General features: G+C 42.0%; 1 protein-coding gene across 1 annotated transcript in view; it reads left to right on the forward strand.

Moving 5' to 3' along the window:
• Window positions 1–17,872, forward strand: part of KDR (kinase insert domain receptor) — a 79,455-nt gene that overhangs the window by 19,519 nt on the left and 42,064 nt on the right. Inside the window, exons 5-9 of the mRNA XM_039362889.1 lie at window positions 699–867; window positions 2,517–2,656; window positions 10,431–10,602; window positions 12,327–12,438; window positions 12,900–13,063. Of these exons, the coding sequence (XP_039218823.1) occupies window positions 699–867; window positions 2,517–2,656; window positions 10,431–10,602; window positions 12,327–12,438; window positions 12,900–13,063 (757 nt within the window). The remainder of the gene's footprint in view (window positions 1–698; window positions 868–2,516; window positions 2,657–10,430; window positions 10,603–12,326; window positions 12,439–12,899; window positions 13,064–17,872) is intronic.

The following is a 17,872-nucleotide window of genomic DNA, read 5'->3' on the forward strand; positions in this document are numbered from 1 at the left end:
TGTGGCCCAATATTAGGTCTCTGTTCCCCAAAGTTTTGATGTGACTTCCAAAACCCTTCCCAAAAATGATGACGTGTTTGTAAATTTAAACCTGGCATAATGGAAACATAATTCAGCGCATGGAGAATAATCATTGCAATGCATTTGCATTTAACTGGTTTTCATTTTTATTATGTTTCAGTTGAAATTTGATTTAGAGCAGTGGTTCTCAACCTGTGGGTCGGGACCCCATTTGGGGTCGAACGAGCATTTCACGGGGGTCGCCAAACAACACAGTCCGCCATTTTTTCCCCCCTTTTCCTTAGCTGGGCTACTCCCTTTTATTCTATTGGCTTTTGAAAGCCAATAGAATAGACTCTCTTGAACAGAGTCTAATTCTATTGGCTTTCAAAAGCCAATAGGAATTGTCCAGGCTGTCTCTGCCCTGCTGAGCCCGCCAGAAGTCCCATTCTGCAAACGGTGCTGTACCAGTTGAGTAGTCCTCGACTTACGACCGGTTGAGTAGTCCTCGACTTACGACCGGTTGGGGGGTCGCGGCATTAAAAAGGTTGAGAACCACTGATTTAGACTTTACTGATGTCTTATCTCTTGACATGCCATTTCAAAGTCAAATGGGGCTTTTTAGTTCTGCATCTAACTGCTAGGTTATTTTAGAGAACATCCAAATTAAAGTTATTGTTGTTTTGTTGTTCATGTAGAAATATCCAGAGAAAACATTTGTTCCTGATGGAAAGTCAATTATCTGGGATAATCAAAAGGGTTTCACAATTCCCGCTAACCTGATCAGTGATGTAGGGATGGTCTTCTGCAAAGCTAAGGTAGATGGTGAAAGCTATCAATCCGTGATGTACGTCGTGGTGGTTTTAGGTAAGCAATAGGCTTTGTTTATTTATTTGGGTGTTTATAAAGCAACCATTTGGAAAATGAGAATTTAAAACACCACAATAGATTGATAATCAAAAGGGGAAGATAAAGTCCCACTCAGATGGAACTTAATGACCTGTTGCTGTTGCTGTTAGCTACGAAGTCGTGTCCGACCCATCGTGACCCCATGGACAATGTTCCTCCAGGCCTTCCTGTTCTCTACCATCTCCTGGAGTCCATTTAAGCTCACGCCTACTGCTTCTGTGACTCCATCCAGCCACCTCATTCTCTGTCGTCCCCTTCTTCTGTTGCCCTCCATCTTTCCCAGCATTAGGCTCTTCTCCAGTGAATCCTTCCTTCTCCTTAGGTGGCCAAAGTACTTGAGTTTCAACTTCAGGATCTGGCCTTCTAAAGAGCAGTCGGGGTTGATCTCCTCTAGGACTGACCGGTTTGAACGCCTTGCAGTCCAAGGGACTCGTAGGAGTCTTCTCCAGCACCAGAGTTCAAAGGCCTCCATTCTTTGGTGCTCAGCCTTTCTTATGGTCCAACTTTCACAGCCATACATTGCAACTGGGAAAACCATGGCCTGGACTAGATGTACTTTTGTTGGCAGGGTGATGTCTCTGCTTTTTAGTATGCTGTCTAGATTTGCCACAGCTTTCCTCCCCAGGAGCAAGCGTCTTTTAATTTCTTAGCGGCAATCCTCATCTGAGGTGATCTTGGAGCCCAGGAAAATAAAATCTGTCACTACTTCCATTTCTTCCCCATCTATTTGCCAGGAATTGAAAGGGCCGGATGCCATGATTTTGGTTTTCTTAATGTTGAGTTTCTTGGTTTTCTTAATGACCTGGTAGCTGACATCAATTTTTTTTCTCTTGAAACACTTTTTATTGCTTTTTTTTTTCAGTACAGGTAGTCCTCAACTTATGACCACAACTGAGTCCAAAATTTCTATTGCTAAGCAAGGCAGTTGTTAAGTGAGTTTTGCTCTTTCTTGCCACAGTTGTTAAGTGAATCACTGAAGTTGTTAAGGTAGCAACATGATTACTAAGTGAATTTGGCTTCCTCCATTGACTTTGCTTGTCAGAAGATCACAAAAGGGGACACTGCGACCGTTATAAATATGAATCGGCTGCCAAGTGTCCCGTTTTTGATCACGTGACTATGGGGATGTTGCATTGGTCATAAGTGTGAAAAACAGTTCATAAGTCACTTTTTTCAGTGCCGTTGTAACTTGGAATGGTCACTAAAGGAACTGTTGTAAGTTGAGGGCTACTATATGTTCTCTTTCGCTCTTCTAATGTTCCGGTACAACTTATAGTTTCCGAGGATTTCAGATGTCAATGTTTATTGATAGACTTGCTGTTTTGAGCTTTATCAATTCTAGTTAAAATATTTAGCTAATCAATTCAACGTTCATCATCGAGAAGTTTCCACAGACTGGACAGGTAGCGAAGCCTGAGTAGCAGAACTAAATGGGGCATGCACTGTTTGCATTCGAGGCCAAAAATACTGTTTTTTTAAAATTTGTTTCTGACTACCCGTTTCCCCATGTCATTTGTTCATTTCCCACTTTGAGAATGGGAACAATTGTATGTTCTCTACATAACTTTCGGTGGAGTTGCACTTCTGATTTGTTCCCCTCCATTTAGGTTATAAAATCCACGAACTCAACGTGAGCCCCCTGCACCACGTCGAGCTGGCAGCAGGAGAGAAGCTATCCTTAAATTGTACCGCAAGGACCGAGCTGAATGTGAGAATCGAGTTTCAGTGGGATTACCCTTCAAAACAGGTAACAGAAACAAGGGGGCCTCCAAATCAAAGGATTTGCTAAGAGGCCATGTTGGGTGTTACTCTTTTTTTTTTTTAATATTCCAAATGCATTGATCAAAGCAATCAATTTGAGTCATCAGATTAGTCCGCCACACTTGGAATACTGCATCCAGTTTTGGTCACCACGATGTAAAAAAGATGTTGAGACTCTAGAAAGAGTACAGAGAAGAGCAACAAAGGTGATCAGGGGACTGGAGGCTAAAACATATAAGGAACGGTTGCTGGAATTGGGTATGTCTAGTTTAATGAAGAGAAGGACGAGGGGGGACAAGATGGCAGTGTTCCAATATCTCAGGGGCTGCCAGAAAGAAGAGGGAATTAAGCTATTTTCCAAAGCCCCTGAAGGCAGGACAAGAAGCAACGAATGGAAACTGATCAAGGAGAGAAGCAACCTAGAACTAAGGAGAAACTTCCTTAACAGTGAGAACAATTAACCAATGGAACAACCTGCCTCCAGGAGGGGTGAATGCCCCAACACTGGAAGTTTTTAAGAAGAGACTGGACAGCCATTTGTCCGAAATGGTATAGGGCCCTGGTGGCAAACCTATGGCACACGTGCCACAGGTGGCACTCAGAGCCCTCTCTGTGGGCACGTGTGCTGTCGCCCCAGTCCTAGGCCTTCAGCTGGGTTTTATAAAACCTTTTCGCTTTAGGCCTCTGCCGCTGTGTGAAAAAAAAAAGTTCAATCAATCAATCAATTTCAACTTCTCGCGGGGGAAAAAAAGATCTTGCAAAGTTGGAATTGATTGATTGAACTTTTCAGGTCCACCCTGTCTGCCGTTACCAACACAGCCACGCCCACCCAGTTGGCCACACCCAGCCAATGGGCCATGCCCACCCAGCACCCGACAATACATAAGTGGGTTTTGGGTTGCAGTTTGGGTACTCGGTCTCTAAAAGGTTCGCCATCACTGGTATAGGGTTTTCTGCCTGAGCAGGAGGTTGGACTAGATCAGTGGTTCTCAACCTGTGGGTCGGGACCCCATTTGGGGTCGAATGACCATTTCACGGGGGTCGCCAAACCACGCTGTCCGCCATTTTTTTCCCTTTTCCCTAGCTTTCCTACTCCCTCTTATTGGTGGCCACACCCACTTGGGGGTCACCACAACATGGAGAACTGTATTATGGGGTCACGGCATTAGAAAGGTTGAGAATCACTGGACTAGATGAACTCCAAAGTCCCTTCCAACTTTATTATTATTATTATGGATCATCGCACAGTCAGCCAGATGTTCAGACTGGATTTGGCATTTTGTCTACCTATCGAGTCCTTACCCAGGACCTGGGATAGGCAGATGTGGATGTTTGATGGTATTACAGATATCGTCGCAGGATGGAAGCAGTTCCTAGTAAGGCCGCCTTTTGCAATTGACTAATAGCGAATTTGTCAATGCCAGTGGTGTTCAAGTGGTGCTCCAGTTGTTTTGGGATTGCACCCAAGGAGCCTATGACTATTGGTACTACCCTTGCTTGCTTTTGCCACAGTCTTTCTATTTCTATTTGTAGGTCTTTGTATTTTGTTATCTTCTCCAGTTCTTTCTCTTCTATTCTGCTATCTCCAGGCACTGCCACGTCCACTATCCAGACTTTTTTGTCTTTCTTATCGACAATTGTTAAGTCTGGGGTGTTATGTTGCAGGTGCTTGTCTGTTTGAATTCTGAAGTCCCAGAGCAGTTTAATTTTATCATTTTCTATGACTTTCTCTATTTTATGATCCCACCAGTTTTTGCTTACAGGCAAATGATATTTTTTGCAGATCTTCCAATGCACCATTGTTGCTACTTTGTCATGCCGCTGCTTGTAATCAGTTTGTGCAATCTTCTTGCAACAGCTTACCAAGTGGTCCACTGTTTCTTCAGCTTCTTTGCATAGGCGGCACTTACTGTCTGTTGCTGTCTTCTCAATTTTGACTTTGTATGCATTTGTCCTTAAGGCTTGGTCTTGTGCAGCCAGAATTAGTCCCTCGGTCTCTTTCTTCAATTTTCCTGCTCTTAGCCATTGCCAGGTCTTATTATTATCTGCTTTCCCAGCTATTTTTTTCATGTATTGGCCATGTAGTGCTTTGTCTTCCCATGCCTCTATTCTGTTCTTCATTTGGTCTTTCTTGTAGGCCAGTTTGGTCTCTCCAGTAGTTAGTAAGCCTTCCTGATATACTAATTTCAGTGCATCTTCATCATTGTTCTTCAGATATTCTTCCAAAGCCATTTTTTCTTCTTCAACCATCTGATGTACTTGTAGCATTCCACGCCCACCTATTTGCCTTGGTAGATAAAGTCTATCAATGTCACTGCGTGGATGAAGGGCATGATTCATTGTCATTATTTTTCTGGTCTGCCTATCCATTGCTTTTAGTTCTGCTTGAGTCCAGTCCACTATTCCAGCTGTGTACCTAATGACTGGGATTGCCCAGGTGTTGATTGCCTTTATGGTATTTCCTCCATTGAGTTTGGATTTTAAGATCTTCTTCACTCTCTTGATGTATTCACCTCTAATCTTTTTCTTGACTTCAGTGTGCTTGATGTTGTCAGCTTGAAGGATACCCAAGTATTTGTAGTACTCTTCCTCATCCAGACTCTTAATGTTATTTTCGTGGGGCATCTTGATTCCTTCAGTTTTCATTATTTTTCCTTGTTTGATAGTAAGTGTGGCACATTTGTCCAAGCCAAACTCCATTACAATATCTTGGCTATATATACGGACAGTGTTGAGCAGCGATTCTATTTCAGATGATGTTTTTCCATACAGCTTCAGATCATCCATATAAAGGAGGTGGGATAGTCTGGCAGATGTTTTTGATGTTTGATAGCCATGTCCTGAGTTATTCAGTATTGTTGACAGAGGAAACAGTGCAATAACAAATAGTAATGGTGATAATGAATCTCCTTGAAATATTCCTCTCTTGATATTAACCTCTCCCAGCCTCTCACCATTGATCTGCAACTGTGTCTTCCATTGTGCCATCGATCTTTGCACAAATTTTCTGATGTTTCTACTGACTCCTGTTATTTCTAGGCACTTTATTATCCAATCATGTGGCAGAGAGTCAAATGCCTTTTTGTAGTCAATCCATGCCACATTCAGGTTGGTCTTCCTTCTCTTGCAGTTTTCCAAGATCATTTTGTCTATTAGGAGTTGATCTTTTGTTCCTCTGCTATTGGGGCGGTTTCCTTTCTGCTCAGGTGGAAAGAGATTGTTTTCAACTAGATGCTGTTGCACTGCATCAGCTACTACACCAGTTAGTAATTTGAAAGTTGTTGGTAAGCAAGTAATTGGCCTGTAGTTATCTGGTGTTGCCCCTTTTGCTGGATTTTTCATTATTAGGTAGGTTTTCCCAGTTGTTAGCCACTTTTCAATTTCTCCTCCTTGTAGTATATTGTTGAATTGTTTGGCAATGAGTGGGTGTATAACAGTTAGATGTTTCAACCAAAACCCATGCAGTTCATCTTCACCTGGTGCTGACCAATTTTTGATTTTCTTTGCTCTTTTTTCTACCATTTTTGTTGTTATTACTAGTTCTTTCATTTCAACTTCTGTTTTATTTGCATCCACCTCTTTTAACCAAGCCGCATCCTTGTTGTATTTCTTTGGGTTATCCCATATCTGCTTCCAGAACTGCACTGTTTCTTCCTTGTCAGGTACTGACTGATTCCTTGCAGTTTCTCCATTGATGGATTGGTAGAAACGTTTCTGATTGGATTGAAATTGGAGGTTCTGCCTATAGTTTGCAATTCGAGCTTCATATCTACTGATTTTCCTGGCTATAGCTGTTATTTGTTGCTTTATTATTTCCAGTGCTTCCTTGATCTTCCTTGTTTCTAAGTGGTATTTCTTGATTAGGTATTCTTTGGTCTTCTTGTTCTTCAGCTTCTTTTCTTTCATCTGTTCTAGCTTGCTTGCATGTGATCTTAACTTGCTGATCTTATTTTCTAGTCTAACCTTCCATTTTTCTGGTGCACTGTTTGTTTGTTTTTCTTCTTTGTTGATTTTGCATCCCAGGTATTCTGTTATAACTGCAGCTGTGCTGTACATTAGTTGGTTTGTTTCTTGCAGTGAATTGGTGCTTATACTTGCTATTGCAGTATTTGCATCTTTTAATGCTTGTGCTAATTATTATTATTATTATTATTATTATTATTATTATTATTATCATCATCATCATCATCATCTTCATCATCATCATCATCATCGTAGTAAAGTTGGTTGAGCTGGATCACTGAGAGCCAAGCTTGGGTTCTCTTCCACCTCCCCCCTCTGTTTCCTAGAGACAACTGATTTACACAAAACTTAACATGAAGCCCGGCTTGTGAGAAAGAAGAGAGAGAAAATGCTCTGTAAGGGGAAAAGTAGAGAATGCTGAGATGGAAGGGCTAAGCAGGGGAAAATATCTGGGGTGTGATCGTCCGTGGAACGTTGGGGAGCGTGTTTTTTTATGTAGCTATTTTTTTATTAAAGTTTTTTTTTAAAGAAGAAAAATGTCATGGTTCCGACTAATGAAACACTTCAAAGAACTTCCAGTCATGTTTATCCTAAAGCATTTATTACCATTGTTACAAATTGATGGCACATCATGGAGGTTTATGCCAGAATCTGAATTCCTCTTGCTGGCATCTAACTTTTCTTGCTAACCCCTCCCTTACCTTGCAGTCACAAGCCACATCTTCCAATTAGCCCAGAGGGCAGAGATTCACTTCCGTTCCTTTTCCCGGGCTTTTGTTATTTCCTTTCCCTTTTCTCTATCATCTGAATTAACTCTAAAAATACCAGACAGCTCTGCATATTTTGTCAAAGCAAGAATATTCAATATTAGCAGCGTTGAGAATAAACACTGATGAAAACTCGTGTGAAGGAAGAAATAGAAAGAAATGAAAGAAAAAGCTAAAAGTTCAAGGAAGGAAAAAAGTGAAAGAAAGGCAGAGAAGAAAGCTAAAAGATACAATGAAGTAACTTCCAATCTTTGTAGAAATTACAATTATAATTTTACCTCTTACTCCATGGTTACGTTACCTCTCTTCTTTCTATAATCTACCCTGACAAGTCATCAAAACTGTAAATCATACATTCGTATTTTTTTTTGTTCTTTTTTTTACCCAAAATGTCACTGAGTTGCAGGCAGAGAACCGTTCTTTATTTTCCCATAGAGGGCCTGCTTGGTAAACTTTGGTTGATGGACAAAGAGAGGAAATTCATGGGACAGGAACCTCATGAGCAACGGTTGAATGGCTACTTCCCATCTGGTGCCATTATTAACAAGAGGGGTGTCTATGGAGATTCCCACTCATCCAGATCGTGGTTGTCCCACAAGAGCTTTTTCACCAGGCAACTGAACTTTCTCGTTTTTCTTTGAAGACATTTCGCTTCTCATCCAGGAAGCTCCTTCAGCTCTGACTGGAAGGTGGGGAATAGAAGGATTTACATTCCTTGCAGACCGCTGGTCATTTGCATTGTTTTAGAGAGTCGTTGAGGCCACTTGGAATTTTGTTCGTGTCTTCAGGGTCATCTGAGTGGTGCAAATGGGTGTGGAGCCTTCTTGGAGCTGCTGAAAGCGTTGTGTTGTGGAGCTGTGTTTTCTGCAGGATGTTTTTTGCCCCTGTTGAGATGCAGGCAACACAGACTCATCCCCAACATCCTGTGCGTTTGTTCAACAGTGTTCAACAGTAACTCAGGTGATCCTGAGGACCCAGACAAACCTCCAAGTGGCCTCAATGACTCTCAGAAAGAAGGCAAATGACCAGCTGCTTGCAAGGAGCATAAATCCTTCCATTCCCCACCATCCAGTCAGAGCTGAAGAAGCTTCTTGGATGAGAAGCGAAACGTCTTCAAAGAAAAACAAGGAAATCCAGTTGCCTCGTGAAAAAGCACCTTTGGGACAAATACAGGGTTTTGCTTCTCATCCAGAAGATTCTTCAGCTCTGACTTGGACGGTGAGGAATGGTCATTTGGGACAACCATGGCTTGGATGACTGAGAATCTCCGTAGACATTTAGCTATGCACTTGGGGATGAACACCCTTCGAATGGTGCAGGAGTAGGAATGGATGTTCCAGAAAACATGGCAGATTTCAGGAACCGTTTCAGCTTGAACGACAACACAAACTCATCCCCAACAGCCTGTGCCTGTCTTCAACAGTGAAGGAACCTCGGGCAGAAAATATCCAGCAGCCGAGAAGGCTCCACATCCATTTGCACTACTCAGGTGACCCTGAGGACACAGGTAAACCTCCAAGTGGCCTCAACGACTCTCTAAAACAGTGATGGCGAACCTTTTAGAGACCGAGTGCCCCAAAACTGCCCCGGCCCTGGCCCGCCCCCACTCCACCCACCTGCCCCCGCCCTGCTCCGTCCTCACCCCACCCGCCCTCAGGGCCATACACGGCCTGCCGCAGATCGCCCAGGCAGCCCTGCAGTGCCATGGTGGCCACACCCTCCGCCCGTGCCCCGCAGCATCATGTGCTGCCCAGCTGCCATGTGCTTGGCTGCGCTGCTCCATGTGGGCCGCACCCGGGGATGATTCTTCTCCAGGGGGCTGCTGGTGAGGAGTGGGCTGTGGGGGGAGGCAGGGCTGGGGCGACAGTGTGCGTGCCCACAGAGAGGGCTCCAAGTGCCGCCTCTGTCACTCGTGCCATAGGTTCGCCACTACTGCTCTAAAAGAATGCAAATGACCAGCTGTCTGCCAGGAGTAGAAATCCTTCCATTCCCCACCATCCAGTCAGGGCTGAAGAAGCTTCTTGGATGAGGAGCGAAACGTCTTCAAAGAAAAACAAGAAAGTCCAGCTGCCTCCTGAAGAAGCATCTTTGGGACAACAAGAAGGATGATGTTCATCTACTCCAGTGGCTACATCCGCTGAGTTTGTCTCAGGAGTCAGAGACCTAACGCTAATAAATGTATCCCTGTTTTCTTCCTTCTGGTCTCATTACACGTTTTAAGGCCATTGGGCCGGGACATCTGCTGGGTTGTGAGTCAAAATCTGCAAGATTTTGGACACAGCGTTGTGAATAAGACTTGCCCCTTTGTGCCCACATGGATCTTTTTTTTTTTTTTAATTAAAAGTTTTACAAGAATTACAAAATACACCCCAAAACTCACCCACCCTCCCCCCTCCCCTCCCCTCCCCCACTTCCCAGAGCTGAATACAGCGTAACAAATATAATAATCATAATTTAACTAACATTAACCAACTATATAGATAAACAACTATAATGCGCTTTAACTCCCTTTTAACACAAAGTAAACAATTTACAAATAAACTTAATCATTTAAACAAATTAAAATCCTAATTCATAAACAATACAATGTAATAAACATTTCACTATAATAAACTATTAATAATAATAATAACTAATAATTCTAAAATTTATTCATAAAATAAATGGAGCTTTTTAGTCCCATGTTTATTCTGAATATAGTCTATCCATCTTCTCCAAACCGAAATATATCTCTCTTGTGAATGATCCTTCAAATAAGCCGAGATTTTTGCCATTTCTGCTAAATTTGAAACCTTAAGGGTCCATTCTTCTATAGTTGGCAAGGAATCTTTCTTCCAATATTGCCCTACCACCAGCCTTGCTGCTGTTATTAAATTCAATATCAAATTAGTTTCCTTAACATCAAAATCTACAATAATACCGCCCACATGGATCTTTGATTGCAATGCTTTCTCATGAACCATCCCAGTCTCCAGGTGAGGGACAGCTGGAAGGATAATGCTGAGTAAATGACGTTGAACTTTGTTGCAGAGAATGAATGCTGCATTCAAGGATGTGATGACCCCCTTGGGCAGCGAAATGAAGAAATTTGTGAGCACCCTCACCATTGAACACGTGACTTTAAGTGATGGAGGTCTGTATATCTGCACGGCCACCAACAGCCTGATGACCAAGAAACACAAAATTAATGTCATTGTTCACGGTAAGGCTTGATTTGGGGTTGATTAGGGCTTTACAGTCCTAAAATGTGAGCTCCTGGGAGAGACCATGAAAGTGATTGTCCACAAAATCAAGGCAAACAACTTGAGCCCAACTTTCGTTCATCTTCAGAATGAACCCTATAAGCCAGTGGTTCACAACCTGTGGTCTGTGGACCCCTGTGGTCCGCGATGATATCACAGGTAGTCTGCAAAGACTTGAAAAAAAATGTTATGATTTAAATCTTAGTTCTGGGGGGGGGGCATTGTCTGTGGCCACAACAGGTATTTAAAGGGGGTCCTTGGTGAAGAAAAGGTTGAGAACCACTGCTATAAGCTAATAAGCTACCTTCTTTTTGAGGATGGCCAAAAGTAAAATGAACGTATAGTCTACAAATAAGAGCCACTTACATCTGAATCGATGAGGAAAAAAGTGCCTTGCTAGATCACAAGTGAGCATGTTTAGAAATGCAAGACAGCTGTTGGAATAAATTCTTCCCTCTTCTAGCATTCCTCTTCACTTTGTTGACTAGCTGCTGTCAAAAAGGTTCGGTAACGATAGGGTAAGACAGTTTCAATCAGTGTAGTATCAGAATCAGTTAAATATACAATATAGTGGCTACAGGGTTGGGCTAGACTTGAGCAGAGCAGGGGTCCTCAAACATGGCAACTTTAAGACTTGTGGACTTCAACTCCCAGAATTCCTCAGCCTGGCTGAGGAATTCTGGGAGTTGAAGTCCACAAGTCTTAAAGTTGCCAAGTTTGAAGACCCCTGAAGTAGCGTCTGAGTTAAATTCACCCTTAATCAGAGAACCTGAATTGGTGCACTAGGACCAGCGTCTCTCTTTCAAGCTAACATATAGTTGTTGGAAAAGAATTGGAGGAGAAAATACTATCCACACAGTCTTGAGTTCCTGAAGCAAAGGTAGAGTAGAAATCTAACAAATAATTAAGGAATGAAAATATAATCTGGAATATCACCCCTTTCACACATGCCTAGTCTTAGCAGAAAATTGCAAAGTGAGCAAGGTTGTTCGAAATAAGACATCAGAAGTAACTTCAACCTAGAATCTCCCGTCTACTAAGACTTCCTAACGAAAACTCTCATCAACTTCAACCAGCGTGGCCACGCTGGACTAAATAAGCTAACTTTAAATATTGATAAGATTGATTTTCTCCATATTCGTGAGCATCAAATTTAGCTGTTGTTACTCACCCACCACTGTGATAATCTTGACTGAGAGACTTTGTGGTTTGATGAATGGGTTCAAACATGTGCTAGCTAAGCTGCTGGGTCTTAGTTTAGCAAAAAACATGGCTTATTGTGTCCGTAAGCAGTCTACTGTGGCTTGTTGTACAAACTATGGCTTAGCTGGATATCCATATTCGTCAATTCAGTGTTGTTGTTTTTTTACCATAGGTAAGTGAAATAAACATCATAACATGATTGTTTTGAGAGGTTAACGGTTGGTTTTGGTTTCTAAAGTCAATAAGCAATTTGAAAACTGTGTTTCTTACTAGGGGTAGCAATATCCATTATATTATTAATATTATCACCTATATCAGGGGTAGGCAACCTTTTATGACTCGTGGACTTCAACTCCCAGAATTTCTGCTGGCTCAGGAATTCTGGGAGTTGAAGTCCACGAGACATAAAAGAGCCAAGGTTGCCTATTCTTGACCTATATTGTCCACTGTTTTAAATAATTGTCTTTTAACTTTTTGATAGAAAAGCCTTTTCTCTTTTTGGGTAAAATGCCACTTCTGGTGGAGACCGTTCTCAGAGAACCAGCAAAAGTTCCTGTATTATTCAAAGCATATCCACCTCCAGAAGCAAAATGGTAAGAACCTCAGCAAATCTTATTCTTTTTTTAGCTTCTCCCCCTTTCTGTATACATTTTACAACGTCCAATCACATAGAAACATTGAAGTTCTAAAAGAAAATGCTGGACTTCTGATTTCTTTGTGAACGGCTGTAGAAAGCATACTCCGTAATAAAGTTTTATGCTTTTGTTATTACGGTGATATTATTTACTATAAAACTATGCGCTTAGTGTTTAACTGCTTCCATTTTCTTTTAAATTTATCTTTTCAAACAAATGAAAATCCCTGTTTAGCCCTGAACTTCACTGAGAATTTCAAATAGATAACTCTAACCTAATCTTAGGAACATTTTGCAGGCAAAATTAGATTCTCTCGTTGCATCTTGAGAATGTAGAAATGTAGAAAATGGTTCGATTGTTTTATTATCAGTTCTCTCTCTCCTCATCTCTCAAACCACAGAATCAACTATGTTTTGCAGGTATAAAAATGGAGAAGCCATTGTCGCAAATCGTACCGTGAAACTTGGTTACTCTTTAATGATTACTGAAATGAGTGAAAAGGATGCTGGGAATTACACCGTGGTGCTGACCAATCCCATTAACAAGCAGCGTGAGAAGCACACGTTTCATCTAGTGGTAAACGGTAAAATGTTGACACGCAACCATCTTTCAATAATATCGGGAATGTGCTGGGTGAGAATCTTTGGGAAGATTACTGCTAGGCCAGATCTGTCCTTCATGCTTCCTCATTGCTCTTATGGGCTATCCATCCGTTCTAATAGTCATTTCATTAAAAACTACAATTACAGCAATAAAACACCAATACAGGTAGTCCTCAACTTACAACAGTTCACTTAGTGACCGTTCAAGCTTACAACAGAACTAAAAAAAAGTGACTTGTGACCGTTTTTCACACTTACGACCATTTGCAGCATCCCCCCCCCCGTGGTCACGTGATCAAAATTCAGGCGCTCGGCAACTGATTCATATTTATGACGGTTGCAGTGTCCCGGGGTCACGTGATCCCCCTTTCGCGACCTGCTGACAAGCAAAGTCCACGGGGGAATGCCAGATTCACTTACTAACTTAACAACTGCAGCGATTCACTTAACAACTGTGGCAGGAGAGGTCATAAAACGGGGGCAACACCCACTTAACAAGTGTCTCACTTAGCAACAGAAAGTTCGGGCTCAGTTGGCGCACGTTGAGGACTACCTACACAAATTTAAAAATAAATCGAAGCGGCTGGGAAGGAAATGAGAATAGAAAAAAAAAAAGAAAATGACGAATACAGTCAAGAAAAAAAAAATATATAAAGAAGTCATCTCCTCCTTCATGAAAAGTATAAACGATTTTAATAATGAATAACCTTCTCTTAAAATAGAAGAAAAGATAGCTTCTTCCTATATACCCATCTTTTATCTATAATCAAATCCTTATCCAGGTCATTATTTGCATATCGAATTTAATCATTATGAGATCAGCTGAATTCTTTGATGTGTCCAGTGTTGCATCTTTTTCCATATCATTTTTGTGGCCTGTTGTATTTTTTTTATCCACTTTGAGATCAATCTCAGTCTTGTCCATTAAAACTTGGTCCTCTTCCATAACATCCTTTGAATATGCTCCATCTATAGAAATAGACACATGTAAGATTAAGTAGTTGTCCCCTTGTTCAAAAACATCCTTCAATATATCCAGTGTTTAAATAGTTTGCTCCATTCTGAATTAGTAAGTCAATTTAAATGTTCTTCTTCTTTGACTGTAATCATTAGTTGCTTCTAGTTCCCGCTTGTGTGCAACTTTAAAAGTCCCATCAGATCATGTTTTTTTTTTAAAAAGAACTCAGAACAAAAGCATTTTCCCATGGGAAGATTTCTTATAATTAATTCCACAATTTTATCACCTGGTATTTTCATACTTCTTGGTTCGAAAGTTCCTAATAGATGAAAAGTAGTTGACAAGCAATTTCTAAAAGTGATTAGAAAAGGAAATATGTCAACCCAGTGTACTTGTAAATGTACTGACTACGATTTGAACAAAGTAGCTATTCCCTCATCTCCCAGAATTCTAAACTTATTGGACCACTTTCTTGCAATCTTATCAAGAGGAACAACTGTTTAGAGCAGTGGTTCTCAACGCAGTCCGCCATTTTTTCCCCCCTTTTCCTTAGCTGTGCTACTCCCTTTTATTCTATTGGCTTTTGAAAGACAATAGAATAGACTCTCTTGAATAGAGTCTAATTCTATTGGCTTTCAAAAGCCAATAGGAATTGTCCAGGCTGTCTCTGCCCTGCTGAGCCCGCCAAAAGTCCCATTCTGCAAACGGTGCTGCACCAGTTGAGTAGTCCTCGACTTACGACCGGTTGAGTAGTCCTCGACTTACGACCGGTTGGGGGCGCGGCATTAAAAAGGTTGAGAACCACTGGTTTAGAGCACTTGAGGGCAATCTCAAGTCCTCTCCTTGTCCAGAGGGGAATTAAAAAGAGCCATTCTGCCCACCAGCTCTTCATTTAGCTGCGGTCATTGACTCCACTTTTAGCAGAGCCATCTTCAGGTCACCATTTGTTCTCTGAAAATCCACCCACCCACCCACTATTTCTAGAATGTGCAAGTTAACAATATCACCCACCCTCCTCTCCTAATTTATTGCAACTCCATTCCCAGCTCACATTTTCCATTTTGATCCTCCTCAAGGTCATTTGAGTGTTGGTCCCTTTGTTTTTTATTCCAGTCTAAGCTCTGATTGGCTACAACTCTGGATCGTGCCCCTCTTCCAATGGCTAGTCACTGTCCTATGAAACCATTCAAGTGCAATGGGCTGTTATGTTCCGAGTTGGAAACTGTTTTGGAAAAACAGTTGATCTAACTACCGTATATTCCGGCGTATAGGGCGACCCGGCGTATAAGATGACCCCCGAGTTCGACACCGAGTTGCAAGACGATCGACACCGAGTCGCATGCCTAGAAAGTCATCTTATACGCCGGAAACTACCAGTATTTCCAGGGTATAAGATGATTGACGCCGAGTCGCATGCCTAGAAAGTTGTCTTATAGGCCGGAAACTACGTTATTTCCGGCATATAAGACGATCGACGCCAAGTCGCATGCCTAGAAAGTCGTCATATGCTGGAAACTACTTTATTTCCGGCGTATAAGACGACTCGGTGTATAAGACGACCCCCAAGTTCGGCGTCTGTTTCAACACTCTCAAAAGTCGTCTTATATGCCGGAATATACGGTATTTTTTCTTCCAGTTGATCTACCTGTGACTCGGTAGCCAGACAGTGAGGTCTGCCTTTCCTACATGGGAAGGGCAAGAAGCAGGGGGATGATCAATTTGGATTTTGTTGTTAGTTGCGAAGTTGTGTCCAACCCATTGTGACCCCATGGACAACATTCCTCCAGGTCTTCCTGTCCTCTACCATCTTCTGGAGTCCATTTAAGTTCACGCCTACTGCTTCAGTGACTCCATCCAGCCACCTCATTCTCTGTCGTCCCCTTCTTCTATTGCCCTCAATCTTTCCCAGCATTAGGCTCTTCTCCAGTGAGTCCTTCCTTCTCATTAGGTGGCCAAAGTAGTTGAGTTTCAACTTCAGGATCTGGCCTTCTAAGGAGCAGTCAGGGTTGATCTCTTCTAGGACTGACCGGTTTGATCGCCTTGCAGTCCAGGGGACTCGCAGGAGTCTTCTCCAGCACCATAGTTCAAAGGCCTCCATTCTTTTGCGCTCAGCCTTTCTTATGGTCCAACTTTCACAGTCATACATTGCAACTGGGAAAACCATGGCCTTGACTATACGTACTATTGTTGGCAGGGTGATGTCTCTGCTTTTTAGTATGCTATCTAGATTTGCCATAGCTTTCCTCCCCAGGAGCAAGCGTCTTTTAATTTCTTGGCTGCAGTCCCCATCTGTGGTGATCTTGGAGCCCAGGAAGATAAAATCTGTGACTACCTCCATTTCTTCCCCATCTATTTGCCAGGAATTGAGAGGGCTGGATGCCATGATCTTGGTTTTCTTAATGTTGAGTTTCAAGCCAACTTTTCACTGATTGTAGTGACCTTAATCTGAATTAAATACTAATCTGGCTCCGTAGCTAATCCACTGCAGTCTAGAGTCTTGAGTTTAAATTGACTTCATGAATAGCAGTTTTGAGCAGCAGAGAAGATTAGCAGCTTAGGTTAAAGTGTTGAAGAGCCCTTAGTTTGGTAGACAAGTGTCTAAAAAGCTGTGTCCACAGACAAAGGTTGCAGATTAGAAAAAAAAAACCCTCTCCAGCCATCTTAAATAAAATAATTTTCTAAATGTTTATGAGTTTGTAAAATATAGTTCTGACGCAAGAAGATGAACTTTGGATTAATATTTTGAGTCTTTGAGAAGTCAAGAGAATTTGATGATTTCACCCAAGGCTTCATTGGGGATGATCAGGGTTGGTCACCCTCATTTTTTTGTTCCTCCTTCTCTGATGGTATCTCCCAAAGTAGCCATCCTAACCTTTAGGGTCCTTGGATGTCATAAAAAAAAATAAATGTGGTTTCTGGCCGATCATATAAAGGTTGCTTTCCGTTGACTTTAAAGTGCCATGAGAACTAAGGTGGGATGTTTTCTCTTTCTTGGTGCTTTGATAGAACCTGGACTTTTTTACAATCATAGGCAAGCACCCAAAAAAAATCCCCAATATAGGTTAATGCATGGGTAGACAACCTTGGCTCTTTTATGACTCGTGGACTTCAACTCCCAGAATTCCTGAGCTAACATGGCTCAGCTTGGAAATCTCTCCCTTTCTCCTCAGCATGGCTGGCTCAGGAATTCTGGGAGTTGAAGTCCACGAGTCATAAAAGAGCCAAGGTTGCCTACCTTTGGCCTAGGCCCAGGCCGCTTTATGACTCGTGGACTTCAATTCCCAGAATTCCTGAGCCAGCATGGCTCGGCTTGGAAACCTCTCCCTTTTCCCTCAGCATGGCTGGCTCAGGAATTCTGGGAGTTGAAGTGCACGAGTCATAAAAGAGCCAAGGTTGCCTACCCCTGTCTTAGCCCAATTGAGGCCTTTGAATTATGGTGCTGGAGAAGACTCCTGCGAGTCTTCTCCAGCACCAGAGCTAGATGCATTTGTTTTATTTGATTTCAGGAACCTCCTCTGTTTATTTATTTTTGGAGGAAGGGAACGAGGCAGGCTTTTGAAAATCCAATTTTGTTACAGAAAGAATGTTGTTTTCAGTTTGCTGTATATTTTGGTTTGGGTTTTGTGTCCTGGTCTTTTCCTGTCTTCATGCTTCTTCTAACTCCTGGACTACATTGTTTACTTCCCATTACCTCGCCCATCCTGCCGTCTTGAGCTTCACCTTTTGCATCCCTTCTTCCTTTGCATCCTCAAGAAATTTCCTTGCCTTTGCTTTAAAAAATAATAATAATAGCCAGGTGGTGGTTCAGGAAGAACAGCATCCCAAAATTAGC

The sequence above is a fragment of the Crotalus tigris genome, unplaced genomic scaffold (genome assembly GCF_016545835.1).
Source record: "Crotalus tigris isolate CLP2741 ecotype Arizona unplaced genomic scaffold, ASM1654583v1 scf7180000019483.1746242, whole genome shotgun sequence".
Classification (NCBI taxonomy): Eukaryota; Metazoa; Chordata; class Lepidosauria; order Squamata; family Viperidae; genus Crotalus; species Crotalus tigris.